Source organism: Nycticebus coucang, chromosome 1 (genome assembly GCF_027406575.1).
Source record: "Nycticebus coucang isolate mNycCou1 chromosome 1, mNycCou1.pri, whole genome shotgun sequence".
Lineage (NCBI taxonomy): Eukaryota > Metazoa > Chordata > Mammalia > Primates > Lorisidae > Nycticebus > Nycticebus coucang.
The window spans coordinates 128,020,517-128,047,536 of NC_069780.1; the positions used below are offsets into that span (position 1 = coordinate 128,020,517).

At 41.5% G+C, this 27,020-nt stretch overlaps 2 protein-coding genes and 1 pseudogene across 3 annotated transcripts in view; 2 read left to right on the top strand and 1 right to left on the bottom strand.

The window, feature by feature from the left end:
• Positions 1–2,523, bottom strand: part of MSH3 (mutS homolog 3) — a 211,883-nt gene extending 209,360 nt beyond the window's left edge. The window contains exons 1-2 of one of the 2 annotated variants that reach the window (XM_053587488.1): positions 2,308–2,523; positions 475–595 (exon numbers count right to left, since the gene is read on the bottom strand). In XM_053587488.1, coding sequence (XP_053443463.1) covers positions 475–595; positions 2,308–2,499 — 313 coding nt within the window. In that variant the 5' untranslated portion in view covers positions 2,500–2,523. Of the gene's footprint in view, positions 1–474; positions 596–2,298 lie in introns of both variants that reach the window. The other variant, XM_053587499.1, reaches the window with a different exon arrangement.
• Positions 2,524–2,685: 162 nt separating this feature from the next.
• On the top strand, positions 2,686–27,020 carry DHFR (dihydrofolate reductase). Its single transcript, XM_053587603.1, has 6 exons — positions 2,686–2,822; positions 3,160–3,209; positions 6,849–6,954; positions 15,138–15,264; positions 19,565–19,680; positions 24,042–27,020. The coding sequence occupies exons 1-6, from the start codon at positions 2,737–2,739 to the stop codon at positions 24,118–24,120; spliced, it is 564 nt and encodes a 187-aa protein (XP_053443578.1). The 5' UTR covers positions 2,686–2,736; the 3' UTR covers positions 24,121–27,020.
• Positions 12,214–13,222, top strand: LOC128583373 (eukaryotic translation initiation factor 3 subunit F-like; annotated as a pseudogene).

Sequence of the window (27,020 nt, forward strand, 5' to 3'; positions counted from 1 at the left end):
ACTCCAGCTAAATTACAGAACTGCAGCTCTACCATCCACATAACCTCCACAGAAGGGCCACTATCCCCTGGCACAATCAGGACCTTTCACAGCAAAGAAAAAAGACGAAACTTTCTTTTTCTTTTTTTTTTAGAGAGAGTCTCACTATGTCACCCTAGGTAGAGAGAGTGCCGTGGCCTCACGGCTCCCAGCAACCTCAAACTCTTGGGCTTAAACAATTCTCTTGCTCCCAAGTAGCTGGGACTACAGGGCCCACCACATCACCCAGCTATTGTAGTTGTCACTGTTGTTTGGCAGGCCCCGGCCAGGTTCAAACCCACGACCCCCTTTGTATGAGGCCAGTGCCCTAACCGCTGAGCTACAGGCACCAGGCCAGAAAAGAGACACAACTTTCTAATAATCTCCTCTGCCCTCTAGAGAATTCAAGAATAACAGAGCCTTGACTGGTGATAAGAACCACTGCCCAGAACTCACCAGTTTTTCCAGACATTACCAAATCACTTTCTCCTTCCTTTTCTTGGGCTTTCTTTGCTTTCTTTTTAACAGGCCCATCATTTTCCAGTGGTCTCCTTTTACTTCTGTCAATTTCTGCAGCCTGTATCAGGAAGGTTAGAAAATGATGTGTTATCTCTATTCTAAGAAAGCTTTATGTATGTTAAGGAATTTAAACCTTACATCTGATTAACAGCAAGTTCCTTGCCTTCCATCTTTCATAGAATCACCTACTTTTAGCTCTTGAAAGGTCTATAGGTGAATTGTTTTTACCATCAGCAGAGACAAGGTGGGGATTCTGATGACTTAGAGATTACAGCCTCAGCATCTCAAACCCTGAAAGAACTAATTGAAACCAAGGTTGCTACCTTTCTTTACTCAATCAGCCTTCAGGTAATTCAAATTATAAAACCTGAATCATCCTAGATATGCTAAATAAAATATATCTAAAACATAAATATCTATTTAGCAAAGACCCAATTAGAGGGAAAAGATAGATAAAAGATTACTATCATTTTTTTAAATGTTACTTGTAATTTAACTGTTTCCTGTTTAAAAGGCTATGTTCACCACTAAAGATGGGATAAGATTATGAGATTTTTGTTGGCATAAAACCTGCCAAAAAACTTAAGTCCTGGGTGGCACCTGTGACTCAAAGGAGTAGGGCACTAGCCCCATATACTAGAGGTGGTGAGTTCAAACCCAAGCCCCGGCTAAAAAAAGAAAACTGCAAAAAAAAAACCAACTTAAGTCCTTCACCAAAATACCCTCTTAATGATGGGTGCAAAATAAAATCTTGAATTGATGAAAATGTAGGTCATCCCAAAAAAACAAAGATAGGAAAGAAGAAATCACTTTAGGGAAGAAATATAAAGGAGGGGAACAATATTTTGAACCAGCCAAGCTGTCACCTGCATTAGGTGACTAAAAGCCTATCTGCAATCCCCTTCCACATCCTCAGTTTGAGAATACTGTGTAGGGAACCCCAGTAAGAGCTCGCCCTTGGGCTTTTCCCTGTAGTAGTATCCCTAGTTCAAAAAAAAAAAAAAAAAAAAAAAGTCATGGGAGGGCTGGAGGCTGCAGTGAGCCAGATCTGCGCTCCAGCCTGGAAGACAGAGCGAGACCTTGTGTGTGACACGCACACACACACACACACACGCACGCCTACTTATTCAGTTGAAGGACCCAGTGATTAACTACTTATACCATCTTAAGAGCCTTTATCCACTCGAACTGCGTATCAGACTTTACAATACAATCTAAAGTACACAGAGTGTAGTTCCTGGGGAACTGCACAGTATGACTGCCTTTACCCATAGTGATTTTAAACACTAAGCAATGCTGCTGCCACTAAAAACTGGAGAATTAACAGAAGCTTTCTTCTCGTCACCCAATCCAGCAACTATAAATAACTAAAACCCTCCAACTATCAATCCAGGGGGAAAGGGAGGGACGGTTAAAAGATGCATCCCTCGCCAACAGATCCCATCCCCTCATCAGAGTGGGAGTTAGGGGATATGAATCCCTGCTCACGCCGGCCAGTAAAAACCTGCGTGATCTTGGGCTCAAGTCTATTACTTCAAACAGAGGTAATAAAAATCCAGACCCAAACCAAGTACGTGGACCTAGCAGGATTTCCCCACTCCCTCCTTCCCTCGGCCCGCCCAGTTCTCATCCAGCCGGATCATCTAGCTCACTTCCCGCTGGGTCCGGTTGTCCAGCAGCCCCCAACACATGCCCCGCCCCGCCCCCAGGTTGCCCCGCCCTCTTCTCCCAGGGCCCCGCCCCGACCTAGACTGAACCCACCACATGTACCTGCAACTGAGGCGGGAAAGTGGACGCTGGGGGCGCTGCAGAGCCGGAGTCCGCCTGGTCGGCTACACCCGTGGGGTTGCAAGCGGATTTCAGGCTTCCGGTAGACTGGAAAAATCGGCTCAATACTGCTTGCCTAGCAGGGGCTGCGCCGGGGACTGCGAAGCCGCCCGACGCAGGCTTCCGGCGAGACATCGCAGGGAAAGGAGTGGCAGCCCGGGGGCAGGCCGGAGCCGGGAGCGCGAGCCCACGGCCGCAGTTTCCGGGTGTCTGCGGGCGCGAGCACGCCGCGACCCTGCCGTGCGCCGGGGCGGGGGCGGGGCCTCGCCTGCACAAATGGGGCCGAGGGGCGTGGTAGCCACAGTTTCGCGCCAGTCTTGGTGGGGCTTGCTATAGGTGCGAGCTTGGTGGTTGGTGATTGCTAGAGCCGTCATGGTTCGACCGCTAAACTGCATCGTGGCTGTGTCCCAGAACATGGGCATCGGCAAGAACGGGGACCTACCCTGGCCCCCACTCAGGTAGCCTCCGGGCCGGTGGGGGGGCGGAGGCTGACGCAGGCTGCGCTCGCCCGGGGCGTCTGGGCGGGATGCTCCGGGCTGGTGTCTAGCTGCGGGAGGTTGGGGTCGCATCTGCGGGCGGAGCTGGTAAGAGAGGGCGGTCGCGGGCTGGCTTCCGCGTCTGTAGCGCGGGAGCCCAAGCTGTTGATTTTGGTCCGGATCCTGCTGACCCGCGGCGCCCTCTACCAAGAAAGAGCAAAGTCCCACCCCAGGGGGAATGTCCGCAGCCCTGCCTACGGCGCACCGTTAGGCAGGTGCATTAGAGCTCTGAGTAACGCTGCGTTTCTCTAATTTGTAGGAATGAATTCAAGTATTTTCAAAGAATGACCACAACCTCTTCAGTAGAAGGTAATGCGGGAGGTTTTTTTTGTTGTTGTTTTTTTTTTTGTAGAAACAGAGTCTCACCTTATCGCCCTCGGTAGAGTGCTGTGGCCTCACACAGCTCACAGCAACCTCCAAATCCTTGGGCTTAGGCGATTCTCTTGACTCAGCCTCCCAAGTAGCTGGGACTACAGGCGCCCGCCACAACGCCCGGCTATTTTTTTGTTGCAGTTTGGCCGGGGCTGGGTTTGAACACGCCACCCTCGGCATATGGGGCCGGCACCCTACCCGCTGAGCCACAGGCGCCACCCGGTAATGTGGGAGTTTTAAGTAATAGAGGTGCGCGAAGCGTCTTGTTCAAGGAAGCCTACCAATACAAATATGATTAAAATCCCAAAGTTTTCCGTGTTAATCTGGGACCTTTTCTCTTGCCCTTGATCCGTAAGCAGTGTCCAAGGTTCATTTGCCATTTTTTTTTAATTTCTTTGAAATCTTATGTTGGCGCAGGCACACACTTTAGGTGTTGAGTTAAATTGGCAACTGGGTATAGGCTTTGGTGGAGGTTAGCGCTCCCGAAAGAGACCAGAAGAGGCCTTTGGAACAGCTGCTGGAAGAAATAAGGCCTGAACGAGAGCAGGGGAGAAGAGAGGATGAAGTTTTTTTTATAACAATTACGTGATATTCAGTTTTGGACATCTGGAATTTAAAGGTGATGCCCAAAGACATCAAGGATGAACTCTCAGATTTTCAGTTTGAAAGTTTGGTTCATACAGAGATAAAGGAGTGGAGAACAGTGTGCAGTTGTAGTGAGAGGCACCTGAAGGACGTCAAGGATAATTTCAAGCTCAGAGAAATAGGTGAGCTGAACCATCAGAGAGGAGATAATCAAGGAAAAGAACATGGGGATGGAGGACTGCCCCATTTAAAACCTAAGAGACGTGTGTTTATGGTCACAAAAGGAGGAATGGCAGAGAAAACAGGGAAACAGAAATGAGCAGATGGTGCATAACTTAAATGAGACAGGCACAGGGCCCTGGCATTTGGCACTTAGGTCACTGGTAGAGCCAAGATGGCAAGAAATCTTGCTTATGGTCTGATAATGTTAATGTTCCTTTGATCCAAATAGCTGACTGTTGTTTTCTTTCCTAAGAAATGAAACCAAAAATGAAAGCAATACATAAAGTTTTGCTAGAAGCATTGTACTTGAAACAGTGGGGAAAAGGCACAGTTGAACATGTTTAATGTTTTAAGGTAATTGAGTATAATGTTAAGCAGCTATTTTTAAAAATATGACAGCGAAATCTACAAAGTTCACAATATATATGTTTATATCAAATAGTTATGACAGTACTTATTAGATACTGAACATTGTTCTAAATCTCCCCACCCCCATAGGGTTTTGCTTTGTTGCGTAGGCTGGAATAGAGTGGGACAGCATAGCTCACTGTAGCCTCAAACTCCTGGACTTAAGCAGTCCTGTGGCCTCAGCCTCTGGAGTAGCTAGGACTACAGGCACATTCTACCACACCTGGCCAACTTTTATTTTTTATAGAGAAAGAGTCTCCCTGTGTTGCTCAGGCTAGTTTCAGAACTCCTAATCTCAAGTGATCCTCCCTCCTTAGTCTCCCCTCACAAAGTGCTGGAATTACAAATGTGAGCCACCTCCTCTTCTAAATCTTTCTTGTTTTTTTTGTTTTTTGGAGGGACAGAGTCTCACTCAGGCACCCTGACTAGATTGCTGTGGCATTATAGCTCACAGCAACCTCAAGTTCTTAGGATCAAGCGATCCTCTTGCCTCAGTTTTCTATTTCTAGTAGAGATGGGGGTCTCACTATTGCTCAGGCTGAGCTCTAGCTGTCCACCCACTTGGACCTCCCAGACTGCTAGGATTACAGGCATGAGCCACTGTGCCCAGCCCCTTCTCCTAAAGATTTAATCCCTGCAACAACCCTAGAAGTGGGAATTATATAATTATAGTAGAAATTATAATTTGTGTTTTGTAGATAAGGAAAGCACAAGGGTTAACATGATGTGGCTAGTGGATGACAGAAAGCATTTAGCTTGAGCAGTTTGATCCAAACACAATCTTTACTGTGTTATACGTGAATTACAATTAATTAAACTAAATATGAGATATAAATTGCATGAAACCAAAAGGGAAAATATTTATATTTAGGTAATACATGATAAATGTGAATTTCAATAACTGTTCTAAGTTTTAATTTTTTTTTTAGACAGAGTCTCACTTTGTTGCCCTCTGTAGAGTGCTGTAGCGTCACAGCTCACAGCAACCTCAAACTCTTGAGCTTAAGCCATTCTCTTGCCTCAGCCTCCCAAGTGCTGGGACTACAGGCGCCCACCACAACGCCCGGCTATTTTTTTTTTGCAGTTTTTTAGCTGGACCAGGCCAGGTTCAAACCCACCACCCTCGATGTATGTGGCTGGCCGCCCGGCTATTTTTTTGTTGCAGTTTTTTAGCTGGACCAGGCCAGGTTCAAACCCACCACCCTCGATGTATGTGGCTGGCACTAAAACCATTGCGCTATGGGCACCAAGCCAGTTTTAATTTTTTTAAAGGCAATCTCCTAGTTGCCAAGATGACAATCATATCTGTGCACACATATACAGTAAGTGCTCACTTAACCTCATGGATAGGCTCTTGGAAACTGACTTTAAATGAAGCAGTGTATAATAAAACCATATGACCATAGGCTAATTGATACAAACAAGAGTTAAGTTCCTGTGCCATATTTCTGGTCATAAAACATCACCAAACTCCTAAAGACAGACCCAAAACACTTCTAATATTAAATATTGAACATTATTTAAGAAAGATTAATGAAAATAGATATTTTCATTAAAATGAAAATTAAGTGACAGAAAAAGATATTTACCAGCTTATTCCATTTCAGGGCTATAGGTAGCCAGTGCCTATCCTGGTAGTTCAGGGTACACACACACACACACACACACACACACACACACACACACACACACACACACACACACACACACACACACACACACACACACACACACACACACACACACACACACACACACACACACACACACACACACACACACACACACACACACACACACACACACACACACACACACACACACACACACACACACACACACACACACACACACACACACACACACACACACACACACACACACACACACACACACACACACACACACACACACACACACACACACACACACACACACACACACACACACACACACACACACACACACACACACACACACACACACACACACACACACACACACACACACACACACACACACACACACACACACACACACACACACACACACACACACACACACACACACCCCCTCATTCACTCGGAGATAGCTTAAAACCCTTCTTCACCTAATGGGCTAATCTTTGGGTTGTGGAAGGAAACCAGAGTACCTGGAAAAAACCCATACAGACACAGGGGACAATGTGTAGACACACAGTAGCCCAGCCAGGAATGAATTATTTTTTTCATCAGCATTGTAACAGAACAATATCGAGTAAAACAATGTTATCTGTTATTTGAGGACCTGCTATACATAAATATAAAAATGTATGAAAATACATGTATAGTCCCAAAATAACTTCTCTATATGATTTTATAGGTAAACAGAATCTGGTGATTATGGGTAAGAAGACCTGGTTCTCCATTCCTGAGAAGCATCGACCTTTAAAGGACAGAATTAATATAGTTCTCAGTAGAGAACTCAAGTAAGTACTATAACATAAATCACTTTTTTTAGTATCACATAAAATGAAAATAACTGTTTTGGGACTTGTTAAAATTAAGTGGCAGTCTCTCTTAGATCCAGCCCTAAATGTAATAAGACATGATGGATTGAAACAGGTCATAATCTCATAGAAATGCCCAGGGGGCTGGGAGGTGGGAGGGATAATCACATTAAGACTGCCCAAGGCAACCTCCCTGGTTTGACCTTTACCATGACTTCCATGTTGTTTCCTCCATGTGTGATATATTGGGATTTCTATTTTGTTTTTATTGTTGACATTGTTCCTGCCCACTACATTTCCTAAACCTCAGGAGGTTTTTCTTTTGGGAGGAGGGCTTTGACCAAAATTGGACCTAAGGGAGGGATAATAACATTAAGGGAAAGTGTGGGGCCTGGCATGTTAATCACTCAAGAATTTCTTAAACTAACAATGAATTAAAGAAATAAAAAAGGCTTGTCACCTGTAGCACAGTGGTTACAGCGTCAGCCACATACACCAAGGCTGGGGGTTTCGAACCTAGCCCAGGCCAGCTAAACAACAATGACAACTGCAACAAAAAATAACCGGACATTGTGGCGGGCACCTATAGTCCCAGCTACTTGGGAGGCTGAGACAAGAGAATCACTTAAGCCCAAGAGTTTGAGGTTGCCGTGAGCTGTAACGCCATAGTATTCTACCGAGGGCAGAATGTGAGAACATAGTGAGACTCTGTCTCAAAAAAAAAACACTGCATCTCTTTTTTTTTTTTTTGAGACAAAGATGCAGTGTCATAGGTCATTACTTGCTTGAGAACAGTAGTCGCAATTATTCCTTTCCCATGTGTGTTAAGGTTCAACTAGAGAAGCAAACCTAGTAGAGGGTATGTATGTGTGTGTATGTGCATATATATTAAAGAGTTTTATTTCGAGGAATTGTCCTATACAATTGGTTAGAGGAATCCAAAACTCTGAAGGGCAGGCCAGAGCTCTTCAGCAGGAAGTGAAACTGCACAGGGGACATTTTGTCTTCAGAGAATCCTCTACTCTGCTTTTAAGGCCTTTACTACAGTGCTGTAGCCTTGACAGCATCTTTAGAAAATTCATAATAGTCTCTAATCTATGAACATTAGCTAAATTTCATGAAATCAGGCCCACCAGGTTAAAGTCAACCAATTGTGGATGTAATCACATCTACATAATTCTCTTGTAATAGTCTGTACAGCTGGGGTTAACACCATGGGAAAGAAAAAACATTACATAGTTTATGGGCTAAAGGATTCAGGCTTACATAGGTTTTTCCCCCAGAATTCCTCCTGGAATGGCATAGGTGAAAACCTATAAGAAAGGGTACCGGAATATTTGCGCTGATTGCCTCTGGGTGATGGGAAATATGCTGATGTGCATCTTGCCATCTGCTTCCATCTTCATGCTATTCTTTCTCCTGCTTGCTGTTCTGATTATCTCCTTCCTTGGTAGAATTGAGATCCAGAGACTATATTGCCATTCCCAGAGACTCTTTTAATGACATTTTTAAATACTACTCAACTTTATTTATGGCCAGTTGGAGCTAAAACAAAGAAATCTCACTGGGGGAGATGCTCAGTTGAGCTAGCATTTCTCCTCAAACGGTAAGTCTGATTTCTTCATTATGACCCCCTCGCCCCGGGTGGTAAATGTAATTGGATTTGGTTGCTTCTCATATTTATATGTAACATTTGTTGGTATAGTTAGCTTTGTTTAAAAAAAGGGCTGAGAAAATTTGAAGTCTTTATTATCAAGTATGCCAAGAAAATAAATAGTGATACCGATTACTAAAAAAAAGTCAGAGTTCTTTGTTTTTGTCCTTTCTCCTGCTTCCCTGCTTGCTGGTCAGCGCCACACATATACTGAGCTTTTATACAAGCTTTTAAAGAGACTTCAGGTTTGCTTCCCCCACCCCCAATATAAGAAGAAACTGAATCCTCATGGTCATCACAGAATTTACTGCCAAACACTAGTTGTTTGTAGTAACTATTTCCTTGATAAGGTATAATGGGAAAGATGCTTTTCCAATCTTCTCTAGATAACCAAGTTGCTGCTTTAAAAGAACTGAGATGAGGGGGCTGGAGTGACTGTTGGTGGCTACAAGGTTTCTTTTTGGTTTTATGGAAATGTTCTCAAAGTAGATAGTAGTGCTGCTTGCACAACTCTGTAAATAAGCTACAAATCACAGAATTATACACTTTAAAAGGGTGAATTGTATGGTGTGTGGTTTATATCTCACTAAAGAGCTTTTAAAGTCTTTGGAACCAAACATTAAGTAAAGTTTTACTACAGTGCTGTAGCCTTGACAGCATCTTTAGAAAATTCATAATAATCTCTCATCTATGAACATTAGCTAAATTTCATAGATTTAATTTCATGATCTTGCTATCATATTCTTCACAGTGATTAATAGTTTCTCAAAGTTTTAGTGCTCTCTCCTCACCTCTCACACACTTGGTTTAGCAAACACTGACTGACTTGGCTTCTTTGTTTTTGTTTTTTTTTTCTGAGACCGAGTCTCCCTATATCGCCCTTGATAGAGAGTCATGGCATCACAGCTTATAGCAGCCTCACACTCATGGGCTTAAGCGATTCTCTTGCCTTAGCCTCCCAAGTAGCTGGGACCACAGGCACCCACCACACCGTCCAGCTATTTTTTTGTTGTAGTTGTCACATTGTTGATTAGCAGGCCCAGGCTGGGTTCAAACCCACCAGCCCTAGTGCATGTGGCCAGCACCCTAACTACTGAGCTACAGGCACCACCCTGCCCTGGCTTCCTCATACTGAGTATGTGCTGTAGCATCTAGTAACTTTGTGGCATTAGGCAGGTTACAAGTCAGCCTTGCCAAACCTCAATTTCCTTGCCTACCAACTGAGATTAATAATGACAGTTTCTTAGAATGAATTTGAAGATTCACTGAATTTTTGCATGTAAAGTTTCTGGCACACAGAAGGAAACAGATATCAGTTCCTACCCCCAGCACCCATTTTGCTGCTTTACAGCTTATAGAAAATATTAACATTAATAAGATCACAATGAACAGGCTGATCTCATTTCACCATAACATATCAATTTAATCTTACAATCTTCAGACAGAAATCCCCTCCTACCTAAACCAGTGTTCTTCTCTCCCCTCAACACACACTTTATTCTACATTCTGGTGTTTTTTGTTTTTTTTTTTTTGATCTCCTGTACCACACTCTTTTGTTCCACATTGTAGTATTTTCAACTTCACCACAGGGTACTTTTCTTCCATCTTTAATTTCTCAGAACTGTCTTGTGAATGACTGTAGTATAATCTTCAGCATTTCTATAGTAGTGTGGCATGTCTGTGCTCGTGCACGTATTTTTTTCCTTTGATGCTCAGCTAAGGAATCATGCCATAAGGAGTATTCTCCCTCCTTGACCCTCCCCTCTGTTCCCCTGTAGCTTCCTCTGCACATCTGCATTGTATGTCTTTTCGTTCTTTGTGGCTATTCCTGAGATATTTCTCTGCCATCATGATCTTTTTTTGGTACAGGAATTGCATATTTTATCTGCTCATTGAAGTAAAGGTAGTCACACACATTTTTGGTTAGAGACTCAGGCTGGTCTCAAACTTCTGAGCTCAAGTAATCCTCCCACCTTGGCCTCCCAAAGTGCTAGGATTACAGGTGCGAGCCACTGCGCCCAGCCTCCCTGGTTGACTTCCTTATACATTCTGATTTTTACTCTATAGTTGGATGAAAAGCTGTCAAAAATTTTTTTCCATTTCATAGAGTATCTCTTACCCTGTTGATTATTTCCTTTGTGGTATAGAAGCTTTTGAGTTTAATTAAGTCCCATTTGTCTGTTTTTGTACCAAAGTCCTGAAGAGTTTTCCTTATGTTATATTCTAATATTATTTGTTGTTTCAGGTCTTATGTTTAAGTCTTTCGTGCATTTTTTAGTTGATTTTTCTAGATAGTGAGAGATAGCAGTCGAGTTTCATTTCTCTGGGTGTGGCTATCCAGTTTTCCCAGTACAGTTTATTGACTAGAGCATCATTTTCACAGCATTAAGTTCTTATCAGCTTTGTCCAAAATCAGTTGACTGAATTTATTTCTGGTTTTGAGGTGGTTTTATTTCTGGGTTCTCTATTCTTTTCCATTTGTCTATGTGTCTGCCTTTGTACCAGTACTATGCTGTTTTGGTTACTATAGCCTTATAATTCAAAGTCAGATAATATGATGCTTCCAGCTTTGTTCTCTTTACTCAGGATTGCTTTTGCTATTGGGGCTCTTTTTTGGTTCCATGTGCCGTTTAATATTTTTTCTAGATTTGTGAAAAATGACATTGGCATTTTAAAAAGAAATCACTTTAGGCAGTAAGGACATTTTGACAATATTGATTCTTATCCCTATGCATGGGATATTCTTCCATTTGTTTTGTGTCTTCTATGATTTCTTTGGTCAGTGTTTTGTAGTTCTCATAGAGATCTTTCACCTACTTTATTAAGTATATTCCTAGGTATTTTTATTTGCATCTGTTTATTTTTCAGTCTATATATGTCTTTATTGGAATACGTTTCACGTAAGTGTCATATACAAGCAGTCCCCAAGTTCCAAACATCCAACTGACATACAACTCTGACTTGGAAAGTTTTTATATATTCATTAAATAGGTTTTCTAATTCTTTCCCTGTTCCTTTGCCCTTGGGGATACTGATGATTCAAATATTGAATTGCTTTATGTTGTCCTAGGTGTCACAAAGGCTTTGCTCACTCTTAAATTCTTTTTTCTTTATCTTTTATCTGACTGGATAAAGATTCAGGCAGAAGATTCTTTCTTCTATCTGATCTGGTCTAGTCTACTCCTGAAGCTTTCAAATGTCCTTTGTATTTCCTTCAGTGAATTCTTTGGTTCTAAAATTCCTTTTGGTTCTTTTTTTTTTAAATATCTCTTTGATAAATTTCTCATTCTTATCCTAAATTGTTTTTCTGATTTCTTTGTATTGTTTTTCAGAATTCTTTTCTATATTACTGAACTTCACTAAAATAACTTTGAATTATCTTGGATCTTGAAAATTACCAGGCATTGGGACTTCCAGCTGGTGCCTGTAGTCCCAGGTATTTAGGAGGCTGAGGCAAGAAGATCTCTTGAGCCCAGGAGTTTGAAGTTGCTGTGAGCTTTGACATAACGGCACTCTACTGGGGGCGACAAAGAGAGACTGTCTCAAAAAAATTAAAAAAAAAAAAAAAGAGAGCTTTCACAAGATGGCCGCCCCGGCAGTAACAGCAAGTGATCCTCCCGCCAATACCGACCCAGCCCGGGCAGCGGCTCCAGCGTTGGCCCAGCCTCAATCCCGGCCCGGTGCCAACACCAGCTCCAGCGCCGGCTGCGGCTCCGGCCTCAGGCCTCATCTTCAGACCGGCGGCGGCGGCAACTACAGCTCCGGATCAGACCCCGGCATCAGCGCAAGCCCCAGAGCAGACCCGGGCGCCCTGATTGGCTGGTCCGGCCCTCCCAGGGCCCTTCCCTGGCGGCCATGTGGTCAGACTTTACCAGTCATTTTGGCCTCCATTGTGGACAGCTGCCCATGTTATCGGAACCCTGCTGGGAACCATTGACAAGCACTCAGTGGAGGTCACCACGTGCTTTTCAGTGCCACACAATGAGTCAGAAGATGAAGTGGCTGCTGACATGGTATTTGCTAAGAACATGTATGAATTGCACAAAAAAGTCTCTCCCAATGAGCTCATCCTGGGCTGGTATGCTACAGGCCATGATATCACAGAACACGCTGTGCAGATCCATGAGTACTCCAGCTGGGAGGCCCCCACCCCATTCACCTCACTGTGGACACAAGCCTCTGTCAGCACTTTAATGGGTGTCCCTGGGAGGACCATGGGAGTGATGTTCACACCTCTGACAGTGAAATATGCATATTACCACACTGAACGCCTTGGAGTTGACCTTATCATGAAGACCTGTTTTAGCCCCAACCGAGTGATTGGACTCTCAAGTGACTCGCAGCAAGTAGAAGGGGCATCAGCTCCTATCCAGGATGCCTTAGTACGGTGTTGCCCTATGCAGAGGATGTACTGTCTGGAAAGGTGTCAGCTGACAATACTGTGGGTCGCTTATTGATGAGCCTGGTTAACCAAGTACCCAAAATTGCTCCTGATGCTCAACAGCAACATCAGTAACCTGCTGATGGTGACCTATTTGGCCAATCTCACACAGTCACATATTGCCCTCAATGAGAAACTTGTAAACCTATGAATGGGCCACAAGCAGTACTCCTGCTAGTCTGGGTCCCACCCTAGGACTCAGAATGAAGTAAAGGAGAAATTGTGACTAATAAACATAGCCTACCATTTGTAAATGAAAAAAGAGAGAGACAAGAGGAGTGAAATAGAGAAAGAGAATAAATTAGTCTAAACTACTGTGACCAAAAATACAGGAGTCCTTGCTCTTAATTAAAGTAAAAAAGGAGGGAGTGGCACCTGTGGCTCAGTGAGTAGGGCGCTGGCCCCATTTGCCGAGGGTGGCGGGTTCAAACCCAGCCCCGGCTGAACTGCAACCAAAAAATAGCCGGGCGTTGTGGCGGGCGCTTGTAGTCCCAGCTGCTTGGGAGGCTGAGGCAGGAGAATAGCAAAAGCCCAAGAGCTGGAGGTTGCTGTGAGTCCTGTGACGGCATGGCACTCTACCGAGGAGGTGGTAAAGTGAGATTCTGTCTCTACAAAAAAAAGAAAGTAAAAAAGGAAATTAAGAATAGAACCAACCAACCAAATTAGCAAAAACAAAACACAACAAAAAAAGCTCAAATTGCCAAAAACAGCAGCAACCTCAGCAACATAAAAAAGAAGAGAATAAAAAATAAAGTAGAAAAAAAAATAGGCTTGGCACCTGTACCTCAGTGACTAGGGTGCTGGCAGGTTCGAACCCAGTCTGGGGCCTGCCAAACAATAATGACAAAGTTTTTACATATATACAGAAGAGACTAACTTTAATGGGAATATATATGTTGCCAAGACGCCAGGTGTCACTGTGGTCTTTTTTTAGGAGATGGAGAACATAGCCAGCAACCTCTGTGGTTCTTATTCCTAACTTAGTTGCCTTCAGTGATCACCTGATTGCTTCCTCAGCATTCAGACCCCACCAGATTGGGATCTTAAAGCTCTCCAGAATCCGTCATGGGCTTGTCTCACAGTACCCCCTGACACCAGTTCCCATGGGGTACAGGAGTCCCTCAGCCTGTCAAAAGTGGAGTTCTGATCCTGGCAAGCAGAATTAAGACCACCATTCCTTAGGCCCCTGCTGAGACCTTCTCATGACCTTCCTTCAGTGGCAGACCCCTGGCCACCAAGACCTTCCCAGTATGGTTGTCTCCCCAGCCAACTGATGACAAATCCACTCCAACCGGCATTCATATCTGGGTCCTGTATACTGTTTTAATCTTCCCACTCTTCCACACTTTCCACCCAACTCATAGATTTCCCCAAAAAACAAAAAGGCTTTCTCTCATCCCAGACCTGTTTGGGGGGGTGCGGGGGGCGGAGGTTGCCCACTATCTGGGGCTAGCAGTCACTTGCCTAATAAGTCAGATATCCACTGCTCCAGATGACATGCTGTATCCAACTCACCAACTCCTGGCTGTGCTCCCTGAGCTGTGACTCCAGGCAAGATCCCCATACCAGGTATGGCTGGGCTCTCTCCTTTTCTCTAGTCATATTAGGAGAGCTGAGCCGAACAATCCTTCTGGTCTGCCATCTTGCCCCACCATCCCACATGTCCAAGTCTGAAGTATACATTTCCTGAGTTATCACAAATACACACACCTGTGTAACCTAAGCCCTGTAGAAGATACAGAATATTTCCTTCACCCCCAGAAAGTTCCCTCATGTTCCGTCCCACTTAATCTTTATCTCACCCCTCCAGAGACAACTATTGTTCTGTTTTCCAGTGACACCTTGTGATATCACATGGTTTTTTGATTCATTGGGAACCATAGATACAGAAATGTAGGTTGAATTATTAGTAATCAACCATACTGATGTTAAGTGCTTTTTGTTGAAAGGATTCCTATTTATGATAATTTTAGTTTTATAATCACTACTTCCTATTCAGGTTATTTTGAGTAGTATGGAGGTGTTGTACAAAAATTGTGTAATTTTTTTTTTTTTTTTAACCACAGGGAATCTCCACAAGGAGCTCATTTTCTTGCTAAAAGTCTGGATGATGCCTTAAAACTTATTGAGGAAACAGAATTAGCAAATAAAGTAGACATGGTTTGGATAGTGGGAGGCAGTGCTGTTTATAAGGTAAGTAAAGTTATCTGTAAATATAAAGAAATGTTCTAACTTTGTTTCAGCTTCCCTGCTTTTTAAAGGGGAATGGAAGAGACAGGGCATAACCCATTGTCTGAACCTTACAAAAAAATTGAGCCATGGGTATAGGAAGCAGCCCATTATCCCTACTGTAAATTAGATATGTTGTCAGTTATTCATTGTTTGATACTATCATATAAACTAAATAAAAATGCAAAAGTAAATGTTCTTCCCCATGCCAGTCTGTTTTCTTTATATTTATTTTTAATCAACAACTAGTTGTATATATTTATTGTGTACATGTTGTTTTGAAATGTATACATTGTGGAATGACTAAATCAATCTAATTAACTTTTGCATTACCACACTTATTTTTCTGTGGTGATAACACTTAAAATCTACTCTCAGCAATTTTTCAAGAATATAAGACATTGGGCAGTGCCTGTGGCTCAGTGGGTAGGGCACCGGCCCCATATACCAAAGGTGGCCGGTTCGAACCCAGCCCAGGCCAGCTAAAACAGCAGTGACAACTGCAACAAAACTAGCTGGGTGTTTTGGCTGGCACCTGTAATCCCAGCTACCCGGGAGGCTAAGGCAAGAGAATCACGTCAGCTCAAGAGGTTGGAGGTCGCTGTGAGCTGTGATGCCATAGCACTCTACCGAGGGTGGCAAAGAGAAACTCTGTCTCAAAAAAAAAAAAAAAAAGAATATGATACATTGTTGTTAACTGTAGCCACCATGTTGTAAAATAGATCTCTTGAACTTCTTCCTCCTATATAAAAATTTTGTATCCTTTGACCAGCATCTCCCCACATATCAGTCTATTTTCAAATCAAAATAGTTGATGTTTCCAATTTAATATCCTTTCTAAATCCTTATCTGAGAATAGAATTTGTATTATACTGTTTTCTACTCCCTGGATTTGGCCTGGAGACTTGAGGTATCCCTTTTTCTTCCTAGATAAATATGTCTTACTGAGAAAGGGAGTAGACTCTCACTTGACAGACACTAACTGGAGATATATGAATTTGTTAAAGCAGAAAATTCTCTCAGCCAGTTTTCACATAATGTGAAGGCATAGGAGAAAGATTCCATGATTTCATAACACAAAAAAAAAATAGTGTGTAAAAGAGAAAATACTTGGGGGTGCCACCGTAGTTCAGTGGTTAAGGCACCAGCCACATGCTCTAGGGCTGAGTTCGAACTCAGCACAGGCCAGCAAAACAAAAAACAAAAAGTAGCTGGGCATTTTGGTGGGCACCTGTAGTACCAGCTACTAGGGAGGCTGAGGCAAGAGAATCACTTGAGTCCAAGAGTGTGAGGTTGCTGTGAGTTTTGATGCAATGGCACTCTACCAAGGGTAACAAAGCGAGACTCTGTCTCAAAAAAATAAAAGAAAAAATACTACCAAGTGACTTCCAGCTTTAAAAAATTTTGAAGATAATAAATAGAATTCTTTGGCTCTTTTAAAACATTAATGAAAGATTAGCATTTATGAAGAGGAAGAAAAATCAGTCCCTACCTTTTGAGGTCTGTGGTAACATTTATCCACTGAAATTATTTTAGAAAGAAGTATGCCAGGGTTCTAGATCGGATTATAAAAACTCTGAGTTTCTTAGCTTCCTATTTCAACAAGCTCTTTTTTTCCCCATTTGCAATGGGGAATTGGACATTTTTCTTTGATCTTCTCATCCAAATATGAATTTCTTCTGAGAAAACAAATTTTTTCTTCATTTACTTTAGTATCACATTTTGGATTGTACCACATTTGCTTGAAAATACATTCTTTAAACAATGTTCATATTGTTTAAATATTTAGATATTGTTAAGTGCATTCTAAATATTGCATTTATATAATTTGATTAATCTGTTTATGAATAAATACTAAGGAAGTAGGACCTTTAAATGGTGTATTTACAGCTTGTAGATCATTCAGGCTTATCTTCTGTGGGCCAAACGAGGCCTGCCAGCCTATTCTTGTAAGTAAAGTTTCATTGGAACACAGCCGCACCCATTTTTTTAGTATTGTATATGGCTGGTTTTGGCCTTGAAAGCCTAAAATATTTACCATCTGGCCCTTTATAGAAATTTGCATTGTATCATCAATATTGATACAGAACTTCCAATGCTCCTGTTGTTAGTTCTACAGTAGTCCCACTTAAATTTGGGGGATATATTCAGGGACTCCCAGTAGATGCCTGAAACTGTAGATAGTGCTAAACCTGATATATGTAAGTATAATTATTTTCTGTACATACATAGCTATGGTAAAGTTTTATTTATGGATTAGGCATGGTAAGAGATTAACAATAATAAAATAGAACAATTATAACAATATATCAGCGTGACTACTCTTGCACTTTGGGGCCTTTATTCAGTAAAATAAGACTTCTTTGAACACAAGCACTGCTGTACTGCCAAAGTCAATCTAATAATCCAGATGGCTCCTGAGTGACTAAGGGGGCAAGTAGCGTAGACAGCGTGGATACACTGGACAAAAAGATGATTAATGTCCTGCACAGGATGGAGGAGGATGGCACAAAATTTCATCACACTACTCAGAACAGTGTGCAATTTGAGTCTTATGAATTGTATACTTCTAGAATTTTCTATTTAACGTTTTCAGACTGATCACAGATAACTGAAACTGGAAAGTGAAACTATAGATAAGGGGAACTACTGTATTCCGTTTTTCTAATTTTTTTTTTTTTTTTTAAGAGAGAAAGTCTCAAGCTGTCACCCTGGGTAGAATGCCGTGGCATCACATCTCACAGCAACCTTAAACTCTTGGGCTTAAGTCATTCTCTTGCCTCAGCCTCCCAAGTAGCTGGGACTACAGGCGCCCGCCTTAACACCTGGCTATTTTTTTGTTGCGGTTGTCATTGTTGTTTTAGTTGGCCCAGGTTTGAACCCACCAGCCTTGGTGTATGTGGCCAGTGCCCTACCCACCTAGCTATGGGTACCGCCGGTTTTTCTAATTTTTAATATAGTAAAAATTGGTAACTATTTAATTGGTTGTAGCAAAGACAGTAAATGATTTAAATAAGATAAATTACTGAAAATGAAAAGTAAAATTTGTTCACCCTTATTTGGAATGTTAAGCATAACAACTACTTGGGATTTTATTTATATATATGTGTGTGTGTATGTATTTTTTTTTTCTCTTCTCTACAGGCTATTTGAAGATCAAGAATTTTTGCTTTCTTGGAGCCACAATTAGAACTCATACTTTTTATGAGAATTTTAAGATACTCATTCCAGGGCAGTTTTATTCTATAGAAACTATTAGGAAAGCCATTCACAATATAAGGCCAAAAACAATTGTTAACAACAGAGGCAGAATAAATTACCTTCCTACTAGCAATGTAATTTTCTGAGAAATATTAATAGAAGCATTATTAAATTTTATGTACATACACAAATATGTCCTTTGAGTTTTCAGTCAAGTTCCTATGAAATAGTGCTATCTTATCCATATGTACAAAGGAAGATTTTTCTATGGAGAACTAGATAATTTAGTGTTCTTACCTTTCAAAACAACAGCCAAGGGAAAATAACAAAACTGAATGCTTAAATTAAAAAGGAGTTCTTGTAAGCAGATTAGAAGTGAGAATATATTTAAACTCAGTCTCATAATCATTTATGATGATTAGTATCATCCACAGAATAATTAAGGTGCACTTTGCAAGGCCCATTCTAAAGAATAAGGTATTTAAATAGTCTGCTTTAGCACTGTGGTCCCCAACCCCTATGCCGTGGACCAGTACCTGTCCGGTCTGTGGCCTGTTAGGAACCAGGCCTGACTGCACAGCAGGGGGTGAGAGGCGTGTGGGTAGGTGGAGCATCGTGGGTATTTACAGCCACTCCGCGTGGCCTGCTCGGGCTCCACCTCCTGTTACATCAGAGCAGCATTAGTTTCTCATAGGAATGTGAACCCTACTGTAAACTGCGCATGCGAGGGATCTAGGTTGCATATGTGTTAGGAGAATCTGATGTTTCCCTGCCATCCATGGAAAAACTGTCTTCCACGAAATGGGTCTCTGGTGCCAAAAAGGTTGGGGACCACTGCTTTCATGGTAACAGCTTGTAGATCATTCAGGTTTATCTTCTGTGGGCCAAACTAAGCCTGCCAGCCTATTTTAGTAAGTAAAGTTTCATTGGAACACTAGTAACATTGGTAACAAGCATGTCTTTAATACCTAGTATAAACTTAAACTAATTAAACAAGAATCTTAAAGAGTTTCTATATTTTGATACAGATTAAAGAAATTGATACCTGTCTGTTTTTCCAAAGGAAGCCATGAATCAACCAGGCCATGTTAAACTGTTTGTGACAAGGATCATGCAGGACTTTGAATGTGACACATTTTTTCCAGAAATTGATTTGAAGAAATATAAACTTCTCTCAGAGTAAGTATAATGTTACTAGTCTGAAGTTCTTTTGGATTTCCTGCTTATAAATCACAGAAAAATCCTGTCTTTTTAGATTGAATTCAGGGTAGCCGTGTTTCATAAACAAATTCTATAGGAATTTTTGGAAATCTGCTTCAGTAGACTTGGAAATATTCAGGCGTGAATGATTTAACTGAAGTCGAGATACTCAGTCATTACTTCATTCTAGCAGAATCAGGCTGCCGGCCGAGATTTATACTCCCCAAGAGATTACTTTATTCCTAGCAGGAGAGAGGATGGCAAATGAGAGACATCAAAAGAATGCATGTGGAGAACCGGAATACTGTGATGTGGTAGATAACGCTTAGTCTGAGAAGTCCGCTCTGAAGAGTGACGCCTTTGCTACCATCTCAATAGCAAGAAGCTGGCCATGCCAAGAATAAGAAGTGCATTCCAGAAACCGGAAATAGCTGATACAGAGGCCAGAGGCAGAAACAGTCCTGACCTGTTCCCTGAGCCTGAAGGCTCCTGGGACCATTGGGAGCAAGGGAGAGGCCAGCAGGGGTGAGACCAAGTGCAAGTTAAGAGGATTCTGCAAAGAGCGGCATTTTTCTAGCTGCTTTGTGGAGAACAGGCCAGAGGGGAAGAAGAATGAACTAGGGATACCCATTAGCTGGAGTAGTTCAGGTGAAAGCTGAAACAGCTTAGATTAAGATGGTAGGGAGCAGGTTGGGATGGAGAGGAGGTTATATTTTCTTTACCATGTAGTTGTGACTTTAGCAGGAGGCTGCCTGATTTTGAAAACTCGTAGCATTTTAGCTTAAAAGCACCTTTCAGGGCAGCGCCTGGACTCAGTGGGTAGGGTGCCAGCCATGTACACTGAGGCTGGTGGGTTCAAACCCAACCTAGGCCAGCTAAAACAACGACACCTACAAAAAAAAAAAAAGGCCAGGTGTTGTGGCAGGAACCTGTAGTCCCAGCTACTTGGGAGGCTGAGGCAAGAGAATTGCTTAATGGCAGCGCCTGTGGCTCAGTGAGTGGGGCACCAGCCCCATATACTGAGGGTGGCGAGTTCAAACCCTGCCCCCACCAAACTGCAACCAAAAAATAGCCAGGTGTTGTGACAGGCACCTGTAGGCCCAGCTACTCTGGAGGCTGAGGCAAAAGAATCGCCTAATCCCAAGAGCTAGGTTGCTGTGAGCTGTGATGCCATGGCACTCTACCCAGGGCAACAGCTTGAGACTATCTCAAAAAATAAATAAATAAAAGCACTTTTTGGCTGTTGGCTATAGACAATAAAATATACCAGTAATTTAGACCAGCTTTTAGCACATTCTTGAAATATTCTGTCATTATTTTTTGAGTTTAGATTTGTTTTTGAAATGACCCTTAAAAGGAGCATTCAGAGCCACGTCTGAATAAATAGATGGCCAAATTTTAGAATAAGTCTGTTACTCTATAAAGCATTAATCTTTCATCAAAAAGAATTACTGATTTTCTTGGGCTCTTAACTCTAAAGAAAAGTGAAAATTGCCAGAACTGTATTAAAGTGCAGATTTGGGAGGCTGAGGCAAGCGAATCGCCTAAGCCCACGAATTTGAGGTTGCTGTGAGCTGTGACGTGACGGCACTCTACCCAGGGCAACATAGTGAGACTCTTGTCTCATAAAGAAAAAAAAAAGGAAGAAGAATGGATTGTTGTGAGCCAGGCATGATGGCTTATGCCTATAATCCTAGTACTGTGTTAGGCCAAGGAGGGCAGATTGCTTGAGCTCAGGAGTTCAAGACTAACCTGAGCAAGAGCGAGACCCCATCTCTACAAAATATCTGGGTGTTATGGTGGATCCCTGTAGTCCCAGATACTCAAGAAGCTGAGATAAGAGGATCACTTGAGCCTAAGAGTTTGAGGTTGCTGTGAACTATGATGCCGTGGCACTCTATCAAGGGTGATAAAGTGAGACCGTCTCCAAGAAATAAAAAAGAATAGATTAGTGTGTGAGTCAGCTTTATCTTTCCAAATCCGTATTGCTCTCTATCAGAACCCTTTGCTGAACAGCACAATCACATTATATGTGGTCTTTCGTAAATCTGGCTTCTTTCACTTAGCATGTTTAAAAGGTTTATCCATCTTGTAGTATCTATCAGTACTTAATTCCTATTATCAAATATTCTAGTATATGGATATACCACATTTTATCCATTCATTAGTTGATGGGCATTTGGTTTGTTTCTACTTTTTGGCATTGTGCTGCTGGGAACATTCACATATAAATTTTGTTTATATTCATTCATATGTATTGGCTCATTAAATAGAAAGTTGCCGAAATAAAACGTTTGGGCCTGCCGGTTTGGTTGGGGCCCAGTGAGCAATAGATTTCTTCCAGACAAGATTAATGGAAGCAGAGCAGTAGAGGATAGGCTGGCATGGTGCTGTCAAAGGAATAATTGCACAGACAGTGACCTATGGGTGAGCCTCTGGATAGTTCATATAACATATAGGTGGTATTTCCAAATCCTGTTAGACTTGAACTCAGAGACCAAAATATGGCTCTTAGGCAGAGTTTGCACTTCAGAAAAATTTGGTATCATGATTACGAAGTAACTGTAGTCAGACTAAGTGAATTAAATTCACTTTTTAAGTCACTAAGTATCTTAAATTCACTTAAAGACTTAGTGAATATTATAGAAAGAAAAATGAAACTTAGCAGAATTAAATTTTAGTTTCACAAAGGGGATTAACATGAATCATGTTACATATCACATCCAGCCAATAGCATAGTCATTTTTAAATTGTTATTCATAGTTTTAGAAATAACTTCTTGATACTTTGCTTTTATCTTAATAATTGACAATCTTGACACTCTTGAATTTTGCACAAAAGAAAATATCTAAATGTTACTTTTTGTGACTCATTCCCAGTGATTCTAAATTTATGGTTTAAAATTGGCCCAGTAAAATCATTTCTTTTATACAAAAAAAAAGCCATACTACTACTAAAACTGTGGAATAGAAATAGCTTAGAAAATGGTAAATAGAAATACTGCTTGTCCTCTGAAATATATTCTAAAGCAAATATCTTTTTTTTTTTCTTTCTTTTTGCACTTTCTGGCCAGGGCTGGGTTTGAACCTGCCACTTCCAGCATATGGGGCCAGTGCCCTACTCCTTTGAGCCACAGGCACCACACAGCAAATATCTTTTTCTTCTTCATAGACATTACGCTCTATTTCATGTCTCTAATGATGTTTTTTATCAAAATGTCATAATCTCCGATTAGTAAACAGGTTAGTACCTGTTAATTAGCAATGTATTGGATATCATGAGAAATTAAAAACTTTTCCTATTTTATCACTGCCTACAATGAATTTAGTTAGGGCAACAAAACAAACGACATTTGTAGAATGCTTAACTTGTTATAGGTAGCATACGATTTCTTTTTTTTTTTTGTGCACAAGTTTAAAGACTTTATGGACAGCCAGGCTCAGAGACATGTCACACAGAACCACAGTCAAGCGGTTCTTGTTTAAAGCTGGTGTTCCTGACTACCACTTTGAGCGAACCAGGTGCAGCCTGCACAGTACTGAGGAAGTACCCCAAGATTTGAAGCCATGTGGAAGTACTCCCTGAAAGCTTAAGTGGTCAGAGCAGTTCTCAGTGGAGAGGGCATAGACCTAAGTGATAGTGAGGGGATAGGAAAGATCAAATACACAGAGATCCCAGTAAGGGAACTGCAATCTGCCACACGTTGGAAAAAGTAGAGCAGTATGGCGTCTGTCTCTCCAACAGAACGGAGAATCTGTCACTGTGCAGGGCACATAATTTCAGTTATGATCTAAACAGCTAAACATTATATATTTTTTGGCTTCCACAAGAAATATAATATCAACTGTAAGATTTGCAAAAAGTTCTTAAGAAATCTCAGCTGGACACAGTGGCTCATGCTTGTAATCTCAGCACTTTGGGAAGCTGAGACGGGGAGGATCACCTAAGGCAAAGAGGTCAAGACCAGGCTGGGCAACATAGGGAGACCCCATCTCTCCAAAAATTAAAAAGAAACTTTATATTAACTAGGTGATGGAGTGGGAATATACAAGAGAAGCTGCTAAGAGTGTTTTTTGAGAGAATTAGGAATCAGAAGAAAAGGAAGAGAATTTACTTTTCATTTTCTAACTTTCTATGTAGTTTGTAATTTTTTCTTACCATTTGCATATATAGTGCATTTGCACAATATTCAACCAGCTTAACAGTACCTTACCATTGTGAAGAAAAGAAGGAGGAAAAACTTTTATTTTCCTTATGTACTATTGGAAATGCCTTTGGCTGAGAAGCAGGGAAGCTATGTTTTTAATGGAGATATAATTATACCTGTTTTTCTTTTACAGATACCCAGGTGTTCTTTCTGATGTCCAGGAAGAGAAAGGCATTAAGTACAAGTTTGAAGTGTATGAAAAGAATGATTAATTTCAAGTTGTTCCTCTTCCCTCTAAAAAATTATATATTTTTACATTAGAAAAAAAAAGCTGTGTTAACTTTAGATCTATAGATATTTCTAACCATGTTTTTATTCCCTGTTGATCTTTTTTTTTTTTTTTTTTTTTCTTTTGTAGAGACAGAGTCTTACTTTATGGCCCTCAGTAGAGTGCCGTGGCCTCACACAGCTCACAGCAACCTCCAACTCCTGGGCTTAGGCGATTCTCTTGCCTCAGCCTCCTGAGTAGCTGGGACTACAGGCGCCCGCCATAACACCCGGCTATTTTTTTTTTTTTTTGGTTGCAGTTTGGCCGGGGCCGGGTTTGAACCCACCACCCTCGGTATATGGAGCCGGCGCCTTACCGACTGAGCCACAGGCGCCGCCCTATTCCCTGTTGATCTTAATTAGACAATGTCAAATACAATTTGTGAATCATTTCTCACTGTAACTTTCTCAGTGTCTCTTCCCCACAGCCATGAGTCCCCACCACCTGCCACATCATCCCTCCCCTGAGCTTCTAATTAGTCATCCTGTTTCTGTGATGCCACAGTGAGGTGCTATTCCACATCATCACATGTGGCATTCCCCTCAGTCCTGGACATCGTCAGACTTGTAAAGTGTTGCCACATATATCCTTCAACTCAGCAACTCTTCTATTGGGTAAATGCTGAGTAAAAACCTCCTGGGTGTATATCCAGAGGTTTGTAGACAAATGTTGTGGCCTTCTTTGTCATATTAAAAAACTGAGGACAGTTTGGAAAGTCCAGTGACAAGACAATTTTTTTTTGGGGGGGGGGGACAGAATCTCACTCTGTCACCCTGGGTAGTGTGCTGTGGCTTCGTAGCTCACGGCAAAGTCACACTCTTGGGCTCAAGCAATCCTCGTCTCAGCCTCCCAAGTAGCTGGGACTATAGGAGTGTGCCACCATGACCACAACACCCAGCTAGTTTTTCTACTTTTAGTGGAGATGGGGCCTCGCTCTTGGTCAGGCTGGTCTTGAACTCCAACTTTAAAATACATCCTAAATCACAATTTCTCACTGTTTCCAACTCTCTGGTCCAAACTACATCATCTCTCACCTGAGCTTCTTTTTTTTTTTTTTTTTTTTTTTTTATATTGTTGGGGATTCATTGAGGGTACAATAAGCCAGGTTACACTGATTGCAATTGTTAGGTAAAGTCCCTCTTGCAATCATGTCTTGCCCCCATAAAGTGTGACACACACCAAGGTCTCACCTGAGCTTCTAATTAGTCATTTTGTTTCTGTATTTTTTTAAATTATATAAATTTATATGTTTTATATATATGTATATATTTGTAATGTTACATGTATATATAATATGTTATACATATATATATATAACACATAAATTTATATACATGTAAACACCACCACCCCCCATAAAAAGTAGAAAAATTAGCCAGGCACAGTAGCCTGTGCCTCTAGTCCCATCTACTTCAGGGCTGAGGCAAGAGGATTGCTTGAGGTCAGGAGCGTGAAGTTGCAGTGAGCTGTGATCACGCCGCCACTGCCCTCTATTCCAGACAATAGCAAGACCCTATCTCAAAAAAAAAAAAGAAAAGAAAAAACAAAACCTGAAAACAATGCAACTATGCTGCAGAATTCTACAAAAAAGGATTTTTTTTTATTATTATTATTATATCATAGCTGTGTCCATTAATGTAATCATGGGGTGCAATGTGCTGGTTTTATATACAATTTGAAATATTTTCATCTAATTGGTTAACATAGCCTTCCTGGCATTCTCTTAGTTATTGTGTTAAGACATTTATATTCTACATTTAGTAAGTTTCACATGTACCCTTGTAAGATGCACTGTAGGTGTGGTCCCACCAATCACCCTCCCTCCCCTCAGCCTCCCCCTGACCCCCTCTATCCCTTTTCCCCGTATTCTTGGGCTATAATTGGGTTATAGCTTTCATATGAAAGCTTGGTTTCATAGTAGGGATGAGTAGATTGGATACTTCTTCCATTCTTGAGATACTTCGCTAAGAATATTTTTTAACTGATCGATTTATATTCAGCCAAACATTCAAGGGTGAAGTTAAAGGAATTTTTGGACAAGCAAAGACTCAACAGGTACCTCCAAATACCCTTTCTTGGAAAGCTACTGGAGGAGACTTTTCAGCAAAAAGGAGGAATACATAAATCAAAAAAAAAGGATGACATAGGATCCAATATAGGTGATATTCCAGCTATGTAGCTGGCTTAGACAACAAATGTAAATACAAACATTAGGTTAGCTGGGCACAGTGGCACACACCTGTGGTCCCAGCTACTTAGGAGGCTAAGCCGGAGAACTGCCTGAGTGCAGGGGGTTCCAGGCCAACTTGAGACCCCTTCTTTTAAAAATAAAATACAGGGGGCGGTGCCTATGGCTCAAAGGAGTAGGGCGCCAGCCCCATAGTCCACTGTGACAATACCACTGGTGTAAAGCACTTGCTCTGGAAAGAAACTATCAGGGGACTATTTTCATTTTAAGACTTTTGGAACCATTTGATTTTACTTAACCATTCTCATATATTTAACTAAAAAAAATCCTATCTTAATAAAAAATTACATTAATTCCTAAGTGCTGACCTCGTGTTATCCTTGTGTCTTCAAATTTCAAAGAAATTCTTTGATGGCAATGTATCTCCATAGTCAGCTTAAAAACATAAAAAGGAAAACATAATTAGCCAAGGGTCACATGAAAGCAGAAAGGCCATTTGTTAAGAAACAAATACACCTGGCTTCCTTTCATGGTGTCTGACTGGGTCATCTTTCATGGGGAATCAAATCTCACCTTTTCCAGATTGATTTACAGAATAACACTGTAAGGTGATAATTTAAAGAAAAAAATGTAAATAATAAAGCATGTTCTGAGTA

Excerpts from the sequence above, each read along its gene's own strand:
- DHFR (XM_053587603.1), top strand. The coding sequence starts at position 2,737 with ATGGTTCGACCGCTAAACTGCATCGTGGCTGTGTCCCAGAACATGGGC. Across the intron at positions 6,955-15,137 it reads GTTCTCAGTAGAGAACTCAA|GGAATCTCCACAAGGAGCTC; the intron begins GTAAGTACTATA and ends TTTTAACCACAG. Across the intron at positions 19,681-24,041 it reads AAATATAAACTTCTCTCAGA|ATACCCAGGTGTTCTTTCTG; the intron begins GTAAGTATAATG and ends TTTCTTTTACAG.